Raw genomic sequence first — 18,373 nt, forward strand, 5'->3', positions numbered from 1 at the left:
AGCCTGTGGGCAGGACCTCACCCCTGGGCCCACGCCAACCCCACTAGGTGACCTCATGTTTACCCTCTGAGCCTCAGTCTTCCCATCGGCAACATAATGACACCTGCACAGAGCTTTGGGGTCAGGGACCACCCCAATTTTGAGAGTCTGATGGAACCTGAGTTCCCTCTTTCTCTCCAGAAAAAGGCATATACTTAACCTACCCATGATGTCAAAAGGCCCACAGACTCTAACCCCCTAAAACTCCCCACCACCTCCTTGGGGGAGTCTCCAGGGCTCGGGAGAACTGGGGAACTCTAAGGAAACCTTAGCACTGCAGTCTGACTTCCTCCACCAGGAGAGAGCTCTGCTGGGGACAGGCTCACATGCCTCTTTCCTCTCTCTGAGTAGAGTCATTCACTCATTAACAGGTGCTCATCAAGCTCCTGCCGAGGGCTGGCGGCTGTTCTGGGCACCCGGGACCCCACGCACGTGCACAGAGAAACAAAATACTGGTGCGCCTGCATTTTGGTGGGAGAAGCACACCACCACCTCAAGAATCTAAGCCTCTCTCCGGGACTTTGCGCCTGACATCTGCTCTCTGGAGGCAGCAGCACACAGGTGTGACTTCACACAGTCATCCATTTTCACTCCAACCTCTACAAATCCCACCACACGGAAATGTAAATATCTCTGGTTTGGGAAGTTTGTTCAAGGAAAAAGGAAGGTCCAATTCCCCTCCATCCTAACACCAACTGCAAATGTATTTTTCCAAACCTTCTTTCTTTCCTTCTGTTCATCCCCCTTCTCCTCTTCCCTCCTCCATACTTCCTCCCACCCTCCCACCCTCCTCCTTCTCCTTCCTTCCAGAAATGTGACTAGAGCTGTGATCCCATGAGAAACAGCTTGTTTGCACCTTTTTGAGGAAGGGGAGGGACGGTGTTGCGTCACTGCACAGTGAAGGATTTGCTGGGCGCCAAGAGAAGAAAGGAATGGTCAGCACATGCAGGAGAGGCATGGCAGGGGCTGGTGACGGATGTGGAATGGGACAGCTGCAAATGGAGTGATGGGGCTCACCGCTCTTGTAGCGGCCCTCCTGGCTCCACACAGTCCCCTGCTGTGTGTGTCTCCAACACAGAGAGAACAACATGGCCACCGTCAGCATCCCCACCCCCACCCCCGATGAACAAGGCTGTGTGAAATGAACAAGAACCTTGGATGACCTTAAAATATGGGACAAGGGTTGTCTTGTAATCTCAGCTGTAAAAATTCACACCACTGAAGACCATTTCCTCCATGTATGTAATCACCAATGGTTTGGCTTGCGTTCACGGACACAGCACCTCCGGGATTAAGATCTGAACCTCCCAGGTGCCGATAAATAGACAGTGGTGGACACGGGTGCTATTCAAGAAGCAGCTTATTTTGCTATTTTTTCCCTTAGATTCCACTGCAGAACAAAGCCAGATCTATATCTGCAGAACATTCTTATAGCAACTGGAAGAAATTATCCCTTAACGAAGCTGCTGGAAAAATCAACTGCAAAGATGGCAGTCGGCCCTTCCTCTGGCCATCAAAAGATCTTTGCTATTCGAAGAGTCTTTTAAAAAAAAAAAGAAACCACCCAGAAGCGATGCCCTATTTAAAAATAAGAGAGTTCGCTATGTTATAACAAAGGCAGAAGCACCAGAAGGAGAAACAACAGCTCCTACAAGAGAAAGAAACTTCTGGAACTCCTTAAAATAGGCAGAAGAAAATCAGATTGCTACTGAAAAACTGATTGATCTGACTGAAAATAGTGTCGCTGCTATAAATTCAGAGTGAGGTCCACTTTCTCCGAGTTTAGGTGTGAATTTCGTAAAACAACACATTCAGTCAAAGGCACTTCATTTCTGAGTCCTCATTGTGGACAGCTAATGTAAGATGGGATTCCCTTCTCACCTGCATGAAAATGAACTTGACCCTGTCATTAATATTTTACTGGGAATTCGGTTTGCTTGGCCATGCTCCCTCTCCTCCATTTCTCCTACTGGTTTACTCCAGGGAAGCATCCCATGGGGCCCCTCCTGTCCTCACCATCAGAGAGCAGAGCAGTCATCTTCAGAACAGAGATAATAAAGGGGTGTGCGGGGAAGGGAAGTGTGCGCCCGTCCCTTGCAGAGGCACCTGGGACCTGTCCTTCCCCACCTCTACCGCCATCATCACCAGGGGTGGGCAACTTTAGTCCTCCCACTGCTATCACGGGTGGACCCACTGCTATGTGGAGACTCCGCCCTCTTCACCTGTCCTCTGGATTATGGCAAACACCTCCAACCAGCTGGCTATCCAAGTTACAAATCTGACTACAGAACTTCTGACTTAAAACCTACCTACGGGGCCCCCACTCTCTGAAGGTTCAAGGCCAAGCCCGGAGCACAGCCCAGAGACTCTCCTGCCCACCCCAACTGCCAGAGATTGGCCCCTCCCACCTCTCTAGCTTCCTTAGGCTCCTTCCTGCCTTCTGCTCCAGTAATACCACTGCTGGGGCTCCTAAACATCTCGTGCAGCCCATGCCTTCCTGCCTCAACTCCCTCTCCTGGCATGCCCTTCCTGAAGGCCAAGGGCACTGGCTGAAAGGATGAGTAGGAGCTGAAATCCAGCCCACATTCTGCTTCCCAGCCACACACCCGAGGGGCTGGGTCTACCCGGATGGACCTCTTTTCCTCATTTGCACACAGGCTCTGCCGGGCTTGGCTGTGGTCCTATCCCTAGGGGCTTGCCAGATCACACTGCAATTATCCATGAGCTCTCCTACCCTCAGCCCTTCATCAAACAAAGCTGTCTTTGCCACCCTCTCCCCACCCTGGTGCCCAACACAATGCCTTGAACGTGTAGATGTCAATAACTAAGTGTTGGCTGAACTGGCTGGTTGAATGGGAGCATGATGGCAGCTGAGCCAGAAGAGCAGAAGGTGGGCCCTGAGAGCCTGTGTTGTTACAGAGGCTTCTGAAGAGCCCCACAGCTTGCCAGCGCCTTACAACTAGGGAGCAGAGCAGGTCTCAGGGGCTGGCTGTCGGAGGAGCTGGACTGTCCTCACACCCGTAGAGACCAAGAGGATGGAGTTCAAGATGGTTCCTTGTAGGGACAAAGAAGGGATGTGATCTGGTCCACACTGAGGAGGTGTGGTAACCAAAACCAAGCAACCAAACGCAAGTGATGCAGTAACACCCAGTCCCACAGGTGGCAGGAGTTCAACGTGTGGACAGGTCATGAGAGCTGCAGGAGTCAGCAGGGGACATATGGGGAGGTGGAGACACTCAAAGCTGTAGGCAGAACTCGTGCAACCTTGCCCAGAACACTGGACCAATGATGTCGGCTGGGAGGCGGGGACAGGGGCACTAAATCACTTACTTACAACCTGATTAGAAAACTGAAGGGGAAATGAGCACCAGAAAAGCCAGTCTGATCTAGGAGAACAAAATTCCAGAAGGCGGTAGGGATCGAATTTATGTCCAGCCAGATGGTGGAGACGCTGCCTCGCCAGGGTCTGGATCCAGTAGGCTGGGAGGGAGCCCTTATCTTCTGGAGCCACTGGTGCCACGCCCAAGGGGCTGGTGGCTGATGAGAGGAGGACGTTATGAGGGTGGCAGGAAGGGAGCGTGTTTTGTAGCCTTTAAATATATCCCAGCTTTGAGGAACCACTTCTTCTCCAGGTAAATTTGCATAGGTGGGAGGAAGTGTCCTAAAACGGCATGCCCAAAATGCAGCTACAGGTTGTGACAGCTTCGTGGAGAAAGGGATCCATGTGACCCAGGGCAGAGGTAGAGCATGTCAGCTGAGCCCGTCTCTGAGGAATAAGGGACAAGAGGGGAGTAGCGGGAGCAGGGACCTTGGTTTATTGATTCTAGATCCACTGAGAATGGCCAAAGCTGAGACCTTGCAGAAGTTCCAGAAATGATGCCACGTGACCCTTGTTAGTCCCTTTCCTGCCATGTGCCCTGCTCCCAGCCCCCACTCTATGTCACCAAGAGGAAAGCCCTGAAAACCACTCTAACTGCACACCACCCCCTTCACAGCCCAGACTGGTGGAACCGGGAGAGGAGAGGCAGTGGTGGCCACGAATGGGTGTGGCTGCAGGGTGACTGGCAGGAAAAACCAGGTGGTTACTGAGACCGAAGTCACACGCCAGAAAGGGAAAGAGCACAAAGCCAGCAAGGTCTGGAGAAGGAATTCCGGGGGCTTCTGCTCTGAAAGGTCTTGGAAAATGTAGGGGAATCTGGAACAAAATGCCAAATGAAACTTTCAAAAGTGAGTCCCTTGTGTATTCCAGTAGTCTCCAGGTAGGGTGTGTGCACAGGGACCTCTGCGAGCCCAGGGACAAGGGACAACCGCTCTTTGGAACAGCTCCCCCAGTAGGCCACAGGAGCTAGAGACAGAACGCTTGTCTGCTCTTCAGAGCTGAGGGGCTGCCCAGAGACCAAGTGCATGGAGGGAAGTACCGACTTTAAAGAAAGATGGAGGGCACCCATCTGTGTATCCAACCCACGCCCACTGTGGAAACAGGCGGAAGAACCAGGATGGTCAAATCCGGAATATAGCGTCTGGATAAAGCAGCCACACCACTGGGGGCCTCCCAAGATTTTTGGATGCTGAACGGATCTGTATCTTTCCTCTATTTCCCACTTTCAGTAATTATGAGCAAACGATTAGGGAGAATTCATTATTCTATTACTCTTCCCCACCCGTAAAGTGATCTTTAACCCTAATCAGAAATGTAAGAATTGATCAGGAAGACGCTGCTTAAAACGACGAAAGTCTGTCTTTCTCGGTGGTGCATTAAGAGCACCCGACTTGGAGCCAGAGGACTTTGACCTGAACCCAGCTATCCTAGCTGGGTCGTCTTGGGCCTGTGCTCCCACATGTAAAATGGAAATAGTCATGCTAAGCTTTGCCTCACAAGTTGATGTGAGGTCCAACTGTGTGCATAGAGCCAAATCCAGATCCCGGCACGCATTTGATACTCAATTAACATGAGACACTCAGCCGATAGAACTCTGCTCTACCTTAAGTATAAGGTTCGTTATCCCTGGAAGTGCTACCTGAGGAGCGTGAATTGGCCTTGACGCTGCCCAATGCAAGCTTAAAATTTTCTGGCATGAAATGATTCAAGGCAGAGCCTCTGTCCTGCCTTATTAAACACAGCATCCTATCTGGACCCACACATTAGAATGACCATCCCAAGAAATGTTTTCTTCTTCCAGTTGGAGAGAGAAGCCGGCATTTATAAAGACATCCTCTGTTTCCATAAGCAGGTTAGGCCGGTTTCCCAGCTATGGCTGACACCTGTGACCCAGGGTTGCTCTGAGCCACCCGTGGGGCTGCTGTTGAAGCCCAGCAAGTCCCATGAGAGCAGAAAGTTCCAGGAGCTCTGAGGCAGGCCCCAGGAGCTGCAGCAACTCGCTGATCACAAAACCAACCCAAAGCAGTGTGACCAACAGGGGTACACACAGACCCTCTGTGTCAGGTGACGCCCAGGGTGGCTTCTGAGATCTCAAGTTCCTCGGTGAGAAAGATTTTTTTTTAAAGGGAGCAGAGTGGAAGGATAGAGAGAGAAGGTGACATTTGTCTGGGTTTTCCCCACAGATTAGGTAGAACAGAGAAGGCCCTGAGCTTAACTGGGAAAGGGCCTTGAGAACACTCCCCGGAGGCCAATGGTCCCCTCCCCCTTCCTGAAAGCAACAGGCAACAGTGTTGAAACTCCACAGCAGAGATGTTCCAGAACACGCAAGAAGGCAGGCCTGCATAGTAGCGGCTAGCTGCCCAAGCAGCTGCTCTCAGTTATTAAGACACGGACATGCTCTCATCCAGTTGGCATAACCCTCTGCCCCGAGGCCCTCACTGCTCCCCATCACTCTGGCTGCCACGACACCTCCTCCAGGAAGCCCTAGCCCTCCTCAAGATCCAGAGAGGCAAACCACAGGTTTAACACCTGCCTCCAGGAATTTCTGATTGGTCGGGACTAGTGGTGAAATGGTTTGAAGATCACTCCTGACGTTGGCCCCAACTCCCCATGATCTATGCCATCTCCAGGGGATAGAGACAGAGGAGGGGGCAGCGGTGGCCTCCCGGTCACATTTCTCTCCCAACTCTCAGGACCCAACTGCCTCAGCCACCCACCCACCCACGTTCTTACTGCCACAGGCAGCTACCACAACATAAACCCTGAACTTCTCAGTTCGAACTACTGGGGGTTGGGGCAGGGGCGGGGGCTGTTGCTGCATCTAAGTGGAGCAAAAGTAAAGGAGCCAACAGAATTCCCCACAGCGAGATTGTGAAAACCACTCACAGCCAAGGAAGGGCAGCCAATTCGGCCATTCCCAACCGGCTCGCCCACCGCCCTGCGCGGCCCCCTCTGGAGGCCCTCCTTATTTCCTTCACCTCAAACTAGGATGGCATCTCCACTCAACCAAGGAAAGCTCCCAAAGTCCGGGACCTGGGCATTAAAAACATGTCCTTCCGATTCTTTGTCCTCTTTTTGTACATTGATCAAATAATGGACCACATACCACAAAGTTCTTCGAAACTGAACCAAGAATATGCAATTCTATAGCCAGTTAAGTCAGAGTGGAGAATAAGTCAGAGTGGAGAATAAGTCAGAGTGGAGAATAAGTCAGAGTGGAGAATTAAGGATAATGACTGACAACCCTTTCTCTCCCTCTCCCCCCCATTTCCTCCCTCCTTCCTTCCCTCCCTGTCCCACTCTCTCCATCTGACACACATGCAGACATACACACTCTCTTCTCGAGGAAATCTTCGAGAAAGATTTTGCCAGAACTGGAAGGAACTATTATCAGCCCATTATGATAGCCAATTTACAGCTGCCCTGAGGCTATGATTTAAACCAGGTCCTTAAAAGTCCCTGTCTCTGTGTTTTTCATGGGCAGCTACCTGGATTACGTACACCTTGTTGAAAACACAGGCGAGACTATATGGCTGTCCTAGGGTCAGGTGATTACTGAAACAGAGACATAATCCACACCAGACCTTGTCTGCCAGGAGACCAGAGGCCTATGAGGCAGGTAAGATATCCATGGGACAGGAGTCGCTCTCCCATCCCCAGGCCAATTAGTCACCACAAATAATTTCTTTCCCTGAATAACACAAACAAGCAGGGTTTTCCCTGTTTTGTACAAGAGGAGGGGAGCAGCAGGAGACCAGCTGTCTGATGGAGTATAGTCCCGACGCCTGTTTCTAATAGCAAGACAAATCCTTGATGGAAAATGGACGAAGTAATCAAGCTGGCAAGAAATCAGAAGGAAATACCCAGGCCCCTTTCTTCCTAGATGTACACCTAGGACACGTCAGAGGCTTAAAACTGAGCAGGAAAAGAAAGGGAAGATTACTCTATAGATACAGTTTTGATTTTCTTATCTGCTTTGGTGGCTTTCTGGAGTCATTGGGTTTGAATTTTTTAAAGGAATGCCTGTACCACAGGAAATCAACGCCAGCACAAAAAATAAAGTCATGTGGAATTTTTGAACACTGCCATACGGTAGAATCAGTATCCTAGTTGTTATAATGAAAATAGAACTCCTGCTTCTTAATTAAAAAAAAAAAAAGATCAAGTATAAATCTCAGCTTTGTTAGCACCCCTGTGCCTGACGTGAAGTAGGTCATGAAGAAAGTGGCCCCAGAGGAGATGCCACGTGAAGGAGGAGAGGCAGGTGAGAATGTTCCCGTGAGCATCTGGGGCAGACTTACTTGGGTGTGCCCATGGGTTTCCAGTATCTGCAGAAAAGGTACTGCCCGTCGGCGTTGACCAGGTGAGGCAGGTCCTGGTATGGAACGCTCTGCGGGGTCCGCCTGGGAGAACTTTCCTCCGGCATTCTGGAAGGATCGTCAAGTCCTTGAAAGAAAAGAGGACATATTCCCAAGTCAGAGATATGGCAAAACACACAGAGATGGGGAGAAAAGCGTTATTCGGTGTCAGTAATATTTCTTAAGCAGTACAAAAAAAAAAACAAACCTCCATTTCAAAGATTCTTAAAAACCCATATATTTCTTGCAATCTCTCCAAGACTGAAAAATCCCATTTGTTCTTAAGAAAATGCTCACTTTATTTTTTAAGTGCCTCATTACAGCTTTTTCCCCCTTCCCATCTGTGTTTATTTTAAATCATTTCAGGAAACTTCATCTTAAAGACTATTTTAGCAGTAATCAAGTGGAAATTATAGTCAGCTCTGTGGGTATAAAGACCCAGCTGCAAGAAGACCCATCTATCTCAAAATCCCCAAGGAAGTTTCAAAGGGGCACAATAATGAGGTGGATGATACTCCAATTAATTCCTCCTGTCTGAAATTCCAAAGATTCCGTGACAAACCTGTTTCCATCATGTCCTAGCTTTTGCATTCCACAACCACGACAGCATGGAGGATCAGAGCCAGGCAAATAAGGGCTGTTCCCTCATCTCAGCGGTCACAGGGCAGCATTCAAGCAGCTCCCCAGCCCTGTCCCCCCACCCCGCGCCCTGCCCCCAGAGCCTGCCTTTCGGGCTTTAGGGGGTGCGGAGCCGGGCAGTCTGCGACCAGATTGCACTGACAAGCCCTCCGGGGCTCCCCTCCTTCCCCAGGGGCGGGGAACATGCGCCTGCTATGCCCCACTACTAGTTTAGGTCATCACTTTCCCTAGACAAACCCATGGAGGGGTTCGGTGGGGGGAGGGGCTCCGAGTCCCGCACCCCCTGCCCAGGGAAACTGGGAAACTAGCACCGCGCACCCCGAGGCACCACGCACACGCACAAATGCGGGTCCCCGAGGCAAAGTCACCCCCGAGGCTCCTGACAAACTTTGCTTCCCTGCCTGTCTCCGAGGAGCCCCGCAGCTGTCACTGGGAAAGCCACGGGAAAAACCAGGAGACTTCGCCGGGCGTGTGCACGGGCACGGCGGGGGACCGTGAAGATGGAGTTGACGCGGACAAGTTGGTTTGGCGGCTGGTGCGAGGGAGCAGGGGAGGGCGCGCGCACAGACGCGCGCACACAAACACGCGCACCACACAGACACGCGCGCACACACGCGCGCGCACCAGGGGGCGCGGGAGCCCACGCCGAGCGTGCGGGGGACCCCCGAGGCTGCTCCCCACCCCTGGGGACGGCACTTGCTGGCTGGGGCAGGGGACGGGAGGCAGTTACCGGGGCCACGAGCGCCGCTGTCGCGTTCCCCCAGCGCCGCGGGTCCTCGTCTGCGGCGGGCCGGTGTCGGGCCGAGCTGCGCGCCGCCGACTCCGCGGCGACAGGGCGCGGCGTCTGCGCTGCCACTTTATCCCCGGGCCGTCTTGGCGGCGGGGGCGGCCCGAGGTGGGTGGGGACGCGCGGGACCGGCAGGCGGTGCGGAGAGGCGGTGCCCGGGGCCCACGTGTGCCCGGCCCCGCGGGGAGGAGCGGGGGGCACAGCCCGCGGACCCGGCCACGCGCTCTTCCCCGCCCGGCCTCGCGGGAGGCCGCGCCCTGGGGTGGCCGCCTGGGGACCATCACCAAGCCTGGAATCCAGCTGGGCTCACCAGAGTGTCAGTGCGGGAGGACTTGCCACACCCACGCGCAACACACCTAGCGCACACAGACCCACGTAGGGACCCACGCGCACACCGCACATACAGACTGCACGCATACACACACACACGGGCCACATACGTGCCCAGACCCACACCCGGGTACTACACGTACAGACACAGACAACACACAGGGACACATACAGATAACATGTAGACACTCCATGTTCACAAGGACACACACACATACAGGCATGTGCATAGACGTGCCTACAGATATACATGCATGGACACATACAGACATGTAAATGACATACCACACATACAGACAGACACACAAGCACATACATACTCAGTACACAAAGACTGACGTGTGGGGGCTGCGGAGATACACAAACCTACACAGACACACACAGAAAGGAACACAGTGTGACACACTCATGTGCAGACACCCGTAGACCTCACCAAGCACACAAACATGACATGCACATATGGGCAGACACACATATTGCACACATACACACACACACACACACTTTCACACCCCCACAGAGACACACATAAAAAGCTGGGGTGGGGGTGCACCTAGGTGGTAGGGTGGAGGCAGACTGGTGGAGGACTTGTCCCTCTGCTTGCATCCCCAGCAACCGTCCCCCGGTCCCCAGAGGTAGGCCCCCAATCAAAATCTCTGGTGCGTCTACACAAGCCAAGGGAAGGTCTGAACGCTCTCCAGTACAACTAGCAATGTAGCCTGTGGGGTTACAGGAACCAGCACTGCACTTAGAGTCAGAACACCTGCTCTAGCTCCTCCATTTGTCCTGAGGGACTTAATCTCCTCACCGGCAGCCTGGGTACGACAATACCTGTGTCCCCAAGGAGTGTGACAAATGTCCTCAGCTCACACTGACCTCAGCTGGCCTCTGTGCCTTTCCTTCTTTCACAAATAACTTTACACCATAGCAATGATGAAAAGAACTGCTGTCCTCCAGAAACCCGTATCTCAATGTCACATTGTGGGAGTGTAGGGGGCCCAGGCTGCTTAGAGCCTGTGATCTAACTTAAGAACTAAAACAATAGCCTTTGAGAAGCTCTGGGTTTTAAGTGCCGCCCAGTGGCTCACCAGCTCTCTGGCCTCAGGCAGTTCATCAGGCTTGGGACAGAGAAGGGACAGCTAAGTGACTTCACCAAGGGGCAGTTTACAAGAGCCGTGCAGGACGGGTCCAGAGCCAGCAGCCCTGGGGCAGGGAGCTGGGGGCCCAGCCTTCCCGCTGGCCCTGCTAAGCACATTGTATTTAATTGGATGGTAATTTCTTCAAGGCACAGCAATTGGGGATCTAATAGAGAGGTTGGAGGGGCCATAGCCACCAATAAACCTTGGCTATGGCTGTTGTTTTGTTTTTTTCCAGCTCCAACATTCCAAAACTTTAAATAGTGTGAAAGTTTGGAGGACATATTTTGCTGAAGTTATCAGCAGAGCCTCTGTAGAAATGGTGGTAGAGAGTATGAGGATTTGTTTGCTCGGTTACCAGCATAAATGAGAGCGTGGTGTGCCGTCAGCAGGTTGGGAAACCAGGACTGAAGAAACTGAGACTCTGCTGTTGTATATCTGGCTTTTTTTTTTTTTTGAAGTAAACTTTTTATTTTGAGATACTGGTAGATTCACAGCAGTTGGTAACAAATAATACAGAGAAATGCTATGTGTCCTTTATCCAGTTTTCCCCAGTGGTAACATCTTGGGAAACTAGGACAGTATCACAATCAAAATACCGACATTGATACAGTCAAGATGCAGAACATTCCAGAACATTATGCTGCCCTTCTATAGCCAGAGTTACTTCCTTCCCACCCCCGTTTCCTTTATAACCCGTGCTAGGTGCTTAATTTGTTCTCTGTTACTAAAATTTTCTCATTTTGAGAACGTTCTATGACTTAAATCACACAGTACGTGATCATTTAGGATTCACTGTTTTCTTTTGGCATTTCTGGTGGTTGTGTGTAGCATTCTATGGTATGGATGAACCACACAGTTCATTGAGGGACTTTTGTGTCATTACCCCTTTGAGCTATCATGAATAAAGCTGCTTTCGCAGCCCATGTAGAGGTTTTTGTGGGAACATGAGTCTTCATTTCCAGAGAGGGTAATTGCTGGGCCATACAGAAATTGCATATTGTTGGGGAATAGCTCAGGGGTAGAGCATTTGACTGCAGAAATTGCATGTTGTTTAAGAGCCTGCCCAGGGATGCCTGGGTGGCTCAGTGGGTTAAAGCCTCTGCCTTCGGCTCAGGTCATGATCTCAGGGTCCTGCGATCGAGTCCCACATAGGGCTCTCTGCTCAGCAGGGAGCCTGCTTCCTCCTCTCTCTCTCTGCCTGCTTGTCTGCTTACTTGTGATCTCCGTCTGTCAAATAAATAAATGAAATCTTTAAAAAAAAAAAAAAAGAGACTGCCCAAATGTGTTCCAGTGCAGTTGTGCCCTTTCACATGCCCACCCAGAATGTGTGAGAGGGCCATTCTTTCCGTGTCCTTGTTAGCTTTCAGTGTTGTCTCTTTCTTTACTTTAACCTTGTCCTCCCCACTGTCTTTTCTCTTCCTCTCCCTCTGGGGCACAATGATATGATGTTAGATCTCTTGTTATAGTCCCATAGGTCTCTGAGGCTCTCTTCATTTGTTTTCCTATTTTCTCTCTATTGTCCAGATGAGGTAATTTCTAGTGCTCTGTCTTCCAGTTCACTGCTTCTTTTCTCTCTCCCCTCCATTCTGCCTCTGAACCCATCCTCTGAGCTTTTTGAATTCAGCTATTGACTTTGTCAGCTCTACAATTCCCCCCTTTGGTTCTTCCTCAGCTGAGACTTTCTATTTTCCATTAGTTTCAGCCATGTTTGTAATTGTCCCTTGAAGCATTTTTATCATGGCTGCCTTAAAGTCTCTGTTCTTTCTTATACCGTCTAGTCATTGTCTTTTTTCATTCAATTTTAGGTCTTCTGTGGTTCTTGGTGAGCTGTGTGATTTTCTATGGAAACCCAGATGGTCTAGTATTGTATTATGTGGTGAGACTCTGGATTTTATTGAAATCTGCTGTCTTAGCTGGTCCTCTCTGACACTGCTGCAGGCCAGGGGATGGGTGGGTGTGGCCTCATTACTCCCAGGTAGAGCTAGAAGCCCAGGTTGCCTATTCAGCCTTGGTGGGTAGAACTGCACCATGTTTTTCTTCCGTGTTATTTGACTAGAATAGAAAGGTCAACATCTGAAACTTTTCTGTCTTGTTCAGTTTTCTCTCTCCTGGTCCTTTGGCTTGAAAGAGCAGGCTTTGGTTGGTTGGATATTGTTTGGTCTGTGCCCATGATGTTTCTGGGTTGCTGGCTTCTCCAGCTCCAAGACTGGAATATCTGAGGCAAAACAAAAATCCAAGCACTCACCTCCATGTTGTTCCTTTGTGCCTGAGGTCTCTAGCTGGTCTGCCTTTTCTCTCCCCTTTCAGAGTCTCCTTCACTTTGTTTTATATATGATGTACAGGGTTTTTAGTTGGACTAACTGGGAGGAGTAGGGAAAAACACATCTCCTGTGCCATTGCAAATACAGATGTTCTATATCTGACTATATAATCCAGCATTCCTTGCCTACCCATGTGCCCACAGAGACCTCAGGACCCAGTCTCTCTAGACCAGAACACTCTAGAGACAATCATCTTCCAGAAGAGTGCCAGTTGGCAGGATCTGTCCCTACAGCTTGGGATGAAAGGATAGGGCAGCAATTCAAATAAAAGCGGTATCTTTCTGCTACCACTGGTGTCTTGTGTGGCTTTCCAGAAATGCTCTAAGGTTTGAGCTGAATGGAACATGCTGGAAATAGCTGTGGGGAGGAAGGAAGTAGGAAAAAACTAGGAGACAATAAGAAAGCCAAGAGTTTCTCTTATTAGAAATTTTGGCAATGGCAAATTAACTTCTATAGCTTTTTACAATCCCAGGACTTTGGGGTGCTGTATACCTCAACTGTGGGTCACTTCTGGACAGAGAGAGGTGGAGGCTGGGAATGGAGATGGTTATTAGAGTGAATGATAGAGAAGAGGTAAGACTTTGAACAAACTTAGAAGGAAAATCAGATTAAAATACCTAAACTCTGAAATATGCTCCATTGGCCAGTTGTATACTTCCAGCGACTTACTTGGCCTTCCTGAGATTGTCTCCTCACCTGAAATGGGGGGATACGAATACCCACTGCTGGCCTTGGCTATGGTCAGTTGAGATCATGTCTGTATAGCACTAAGCTCAGTGCCTGGTGGGCAGTCAGCTTGCCTAATGCAGGGTGGCACCTCAGTGGCCCACGAAAGGTACTTTTTGTCCGAAGGAGAAAAATTTAAGATTTTAAAAAATTTATTAGAGAGAGAGAGTGTGAGAAAGAGGGAGAGCATGCACAAGTCGGGGGGTGGGGCAGGAGGAGAGGGAGAAGCGGACTCCCTGCTGAGCAGGGAGCCCAATGTGGGACTCAATCCTGGGACCCTGGGATCATGACCCGAGGCGAAGGTGGATGTTTAACTGAGTAAGCTCCCCACCCCCCGCCGCCGATGCCCTGAAGAAAATCTTTCATTTGAATTTTTTTAATTGGTAATTTCACATGCAAATCCAGATTCCCAGCTTCTCTTGACAAGTGGAGAGATGTGGTCACAAGGGGCCGCAGTGCTGGATATGTTGGGCACAAGATAAGGGAGGCTGGACTTGTGGGTCTCGAACTAAGAGAAAGGTCAGGCCAGAGATGTGGGAGTTACACCTTGCACTGGGCTAGAGTACACTGACATCAGGAGAGTGGGCAGGCAGAAGTGTAACTTGGCAGCCTGTGCATTGTATCTGGTCTGCAGGAGGTTGAGATTGACCATTGCTGTGCTTTCGAAATATTTGCGTTAGTATTCCACATTCCATGTGATAGTGCTGGTCTCTGGATTTCCTCCAAAAGGCCAACAGCCTGGCAACATGAGGGCCACATTTGTGCCTGATCGTGGTCAGCACTGCTGCTGGATGGAAACTGCCGGCTTCGGTTGGTGCATGCTTCTGCCCTTTTGCTAGACCCTCTGCTGCACCCAACTAAAGAAAAACTAACTCTCCAAATTCATTCTATGAGGCCAGCATTAGCCTGATACTAAACCGGATGAAGACAATACAAAGAGGAGAACTATAGGCCAATATTTCTGATGAATGTAAGTACAAAACTCCTCAATAAACTATTAGCAAACTGAATCCAACAGTACATTAAAAAGAATCATTCACCAGGATCAAGTGGGCCTTGTTCCTGGGTTACAAGGATGGTTCAATATTTGCAAATCAGTCAGTGTGACACATCACATCAATAAGAGAAAGGATAAAAACCATATGATCACTTCAATAGATGCAGAAAAGGCATTTGACCAAGTACAACATTCATTCATGATAAAAACCTTCAACAAAGTAGGTTTAGAGGGAACATACCTCAATTTAATAAAGACCAAACAGATATGAAAAAAAAAAAAAAAAAAACCCACACCTAACATCACACTCAGTGGAGAAAAACTGAGAACTTTTTCCCTAAGGTCAGGAACAAGACCAGGACGTCCATTCTTACCACTTTTTTTCAACATAATACTGGAAGTCCTCGCCACAGCAATCAGACAAGAAAAAGGAATAAAAGGCATCTGAATTGGTAAGGAAGAAGTAAAACTTTCACTATTTGCAGATGACATGATACTATATAGAAGAAACCCTAAAGACTCCACCAAAAAACTACGAGAATTTAGTAAGGTCACAGGATACAGCACCTGTCAGAGTGGCTAAAATAAAAAACACAAAGAAACAACAAGGGTTGGCCAGCATGTGGAGAAAAAGGAACATTTGTGCACTGTTGGTGGGACAACAACCAACAAACTGGGGCAGCCACTGTGGAAAACTGTATCGAGGCTCCTGAAGAAGTTAAACTTAGAACTGCCCTATGATCCAGTAGTCACACTACTACATATTTGCCCAAAGAATTCAAAAACACTAATTCAGAGGGATACATTTGTCCCTATGTTTATAGCAGCACTATTAACAATAGCCAAGATATGGAAGGAGCCCAAGTGTCCAACAAATGGGGATGAAGAGATAAAGATGTGATATATGTATAGAGTGGAATATTATTCAGCCACAAAAAGAGTGAGATCTTGCCATTTGCAATGACATGGATGGAACTAGGGAGTGTAATGCTAACCAAAATCAGTCAGAGAAAGACAAATACCATATGATCTCACTCATATGTGGAATTTAAGAAAGAAAAACAAGCAAAGGGAAAAAGAGGGGGGAAACCCTCAGACAGGCTCTTTGATCATAGAGGGCTACCAGAGTGAAGGTGGGAGGGAGATGGGTGAAATAGGTGATGGGGATGAAGGAGGACACTTGGGATGAGCAGGGCGTGTTGTATGTAAGTGTGGAATCACATAGTGTACATTTGAAACCAATACAACACTGTATGTTAACAACACTGCAATAAAAATTTTTTTAAAAATTAAAAAGCTAACCCTTGAGTGTCTGGTTTATTTCACTGGGTCAGAACATGAGGAAGGGGGTAGGTTTTGGCGGTGGTTGATGAGGTATGATGTATAGTTCTGGACTTTTGGCCTCTCTGGGACATCCAAGCCAAAGCCTGATGGGTAGTAGCTGACACAGCAGGATTGTTGGGACAGAGAGGAGGGCTTGGAAGTAAGTGGTACTTGATGTCATGGGAATGGATTCAATTGCCCAGGAACCATGAACCCAGGAGAGATCCTTGTGAGGAGGAGGAGGATGATGGGGAGAGGGAGACTTTGCCAAGGTGATAGGAACAGAAGAAGATCCCTTGGAAGGTGTATTTCACAGAATCTAGAGGTACAGCATGTTGTAAGAAGGACCAACAAGGTCAAATGGTGTCCAGACATCAAACAAGAGGACTGGAATAGGTTCGATAGATTTAATGACAAGGAGGTCATCTGTGACCTTGGAGAGAACCCAGTTCGTGGTTTAACCAGGACAAAAGATAGCCTACACTGAGCTATGCCATGGGTGGAAAGTGAGTGGAGACAACTCTTTCAAGATGTTTTTTGTGTAGAAGAGGTAATGGTATATGGTGGCGAAGTCTGTGCATTTCAGAGTTGGCTGACCTAGATTTGGTCCCCAGCTCTGGTGACTTGAACTACACAATCTTGGATGATTGGTTTACCTTCTTTATGCCTATGCAAAAAGAGGGTAGTTAAGAATCCTATCTAGTTCATGGCACTGACTGGAATAGAGCAGGTCCGTTGCCTTCCACAATGCCTGGCTCTAGGTAGGCAAAATGTGAGACGATGTCACCATTAAGTTAAGGGAATTTACACATGTGGGAGAAGTTCTGATGAGAACCAGACTTAACAGTGAGTGGTGAGTCTCCTTCCCACTCCTGAGTCCTGGTTCCTGTCCTGGGAGGCAGCCACCCAGCAGGGTCTTGTGTGGCTTTCGATAGGTGCTCTGAGGTCTGAGGAGAGTAGTACATGCCAGAAATACCTTGAGGAGGAATGGAGAAAGTAAGAAGCAAGGGCATCAGAGGGGACTGTCTGCATCTCTGTGGGGTCCCCATTGCCTGACTTCTTGAAGAGGTGGGACCAAACTGTTGTGTGTCGGTGTTAAGGACAGGGCTTGAGAAACATCTCTTCAGGGCAAGTGAGAAGGTCTGTTGCCTCAATGGCCCCAATGAATGGCCTTTGTGTTGTGACTTAGCAGGTTTCCACTACCTCTAGGTAGACATAGTCAGAACTGAGTTAGATCATAGGACCCCCATCTGATGTCACAGACTTGTTTGGTGCAGGGAAAACCCCACGTTTGGTGACCAGGAGTGCCATAAGGGAAGTGTTCTGTGTAAAAGTAAAGGAGACGCTACCGGAGAGAACTGGGGTTTTCCCCTACTCAGGGTGACTACTGGGTTTTTCCAAAACAAAGGGAAAGGAAAAAAGAAACACTTTGTACTCTATACAATACCTACAAAAAAAGAATTTACTGGAGGACAAAACCAACCAAGTCATGTACCCAGTGTTGTTACGGAGAGGTCATAAATATTCTTAATGTTGTTGTGACAAGGTGTGTTGATTTTGTTGTTCCGTCTTATTGAAATGGTTGTAAAAATTTTCCCCAAATCATTTCTGCCTTGGCCCCTTTCCCTATTTTTTTTTCCATAAAAAAGATCCTTATTCATAAATTCTTCCTGTAGGAGCACCTGGACGGCTCCATCGGCTAACTGTCTACCTTCCGCTCAGGTCATGATCTCAGGGTCCTGGGATCAAGCCCCATGTTGGGCTCCCTGCTCAGTGAGGAGTCTGCTACTCCCTCACCCTCTGCCCCTCCCTGCCCCTTGTGATTTCTCTCTCTTTCTCAAATAAATATACAGTCTTTAAAAAAATAAAAATAGGGGTGCCTGGGTGGCTCAGTTGGTTAAGTGACTGCCTTCAGCTCAGGTCACGATCCTGGGGTCCTGAGATGGAGCCCCCCATCAGGCTTCCCACTCAGTGGGAAGCTTGCTTTTCCCTCTCCCACTCCCCCTGCTTGTGTTCCTTCTTTCACTGTGTCTTTCTCTGTCAGATAAATAAATAAAATCTTTAAAACAAATAAAAATAAAAAATTCTTCCTGTAGAGATTTGGGGCCTCTGATCTCCATAGTTAAGAGAGGGCTGCTGGGTACTAAATGTGAAATAAGTTCTAGCACATGTGTGGGTGCAGGAAAGTTCCAGAAAGCTGGCTCTGCCCTCCATCTACCCTTCCACGTCAATGGAAGGGTAATGTCATTAGAAGAGATAATCCCAGAACAGCAGGTATAGCAGTCAAGGCAATTTCCAGCCTTTCCTTGACCACTAGGAATCGAGCAGGAAAAAC

At 49.1% G+C, this 18,373-nt stretch overlaps 1 protein-coding gene across 4 annotated transcripts in view; it reads right to left on the reverse strand.

Moving 5' to 3' along the window:
• The window catches only part of MGLL (monoglyceride lipase), a 233,392-nt gene that overhangs the window by 99,904 nt on the left and 115,115 nt on the right, over nucleotides 1–18,373 (reverse strand). The window contains exons 1-2 of one of the 4 annotated variants that reach the window (XM_047743134.1): nucleotides 9,146–9,339; nucleotides 7,720–7,864 (exon numbers count right to left, since the gene is read on the reverse strand). In XM_047743134.1, coding sequence (XP_047599090.1) covers nucleotides 7,720–7,844 — 125 coding nt within the window. In that variant the 5' untranslated portion in view covers nucleotides 7,845–7,864; nucleotides 9,146–9,339. Of the gene's footprint in view, nucleotides 1–7,719; nucleotides 7,865–8,338; nucleotides 8,901–9,145; nucleotides 9,340–18,373 lie in introns of those variants that run through there. The other 3 variants (XM_047743125.1, XM_047743119.1, XM_047743143.1) reach the window with 3 other exon arrangements.

Source organism: Lutra lutra, chromosome 1, assembly GCF_902655055.1.
Source record: "Lutra lutra chromosome 1, mLutLut1.2, whole genome shotgun sequence".
In the NCBI taxonomy this organism is placed as follows: Eukaryota; Metazoa; Chordata; class Mammalia; order Carnivora; family Mustelidae; genus Lutra; species Lutra lutra.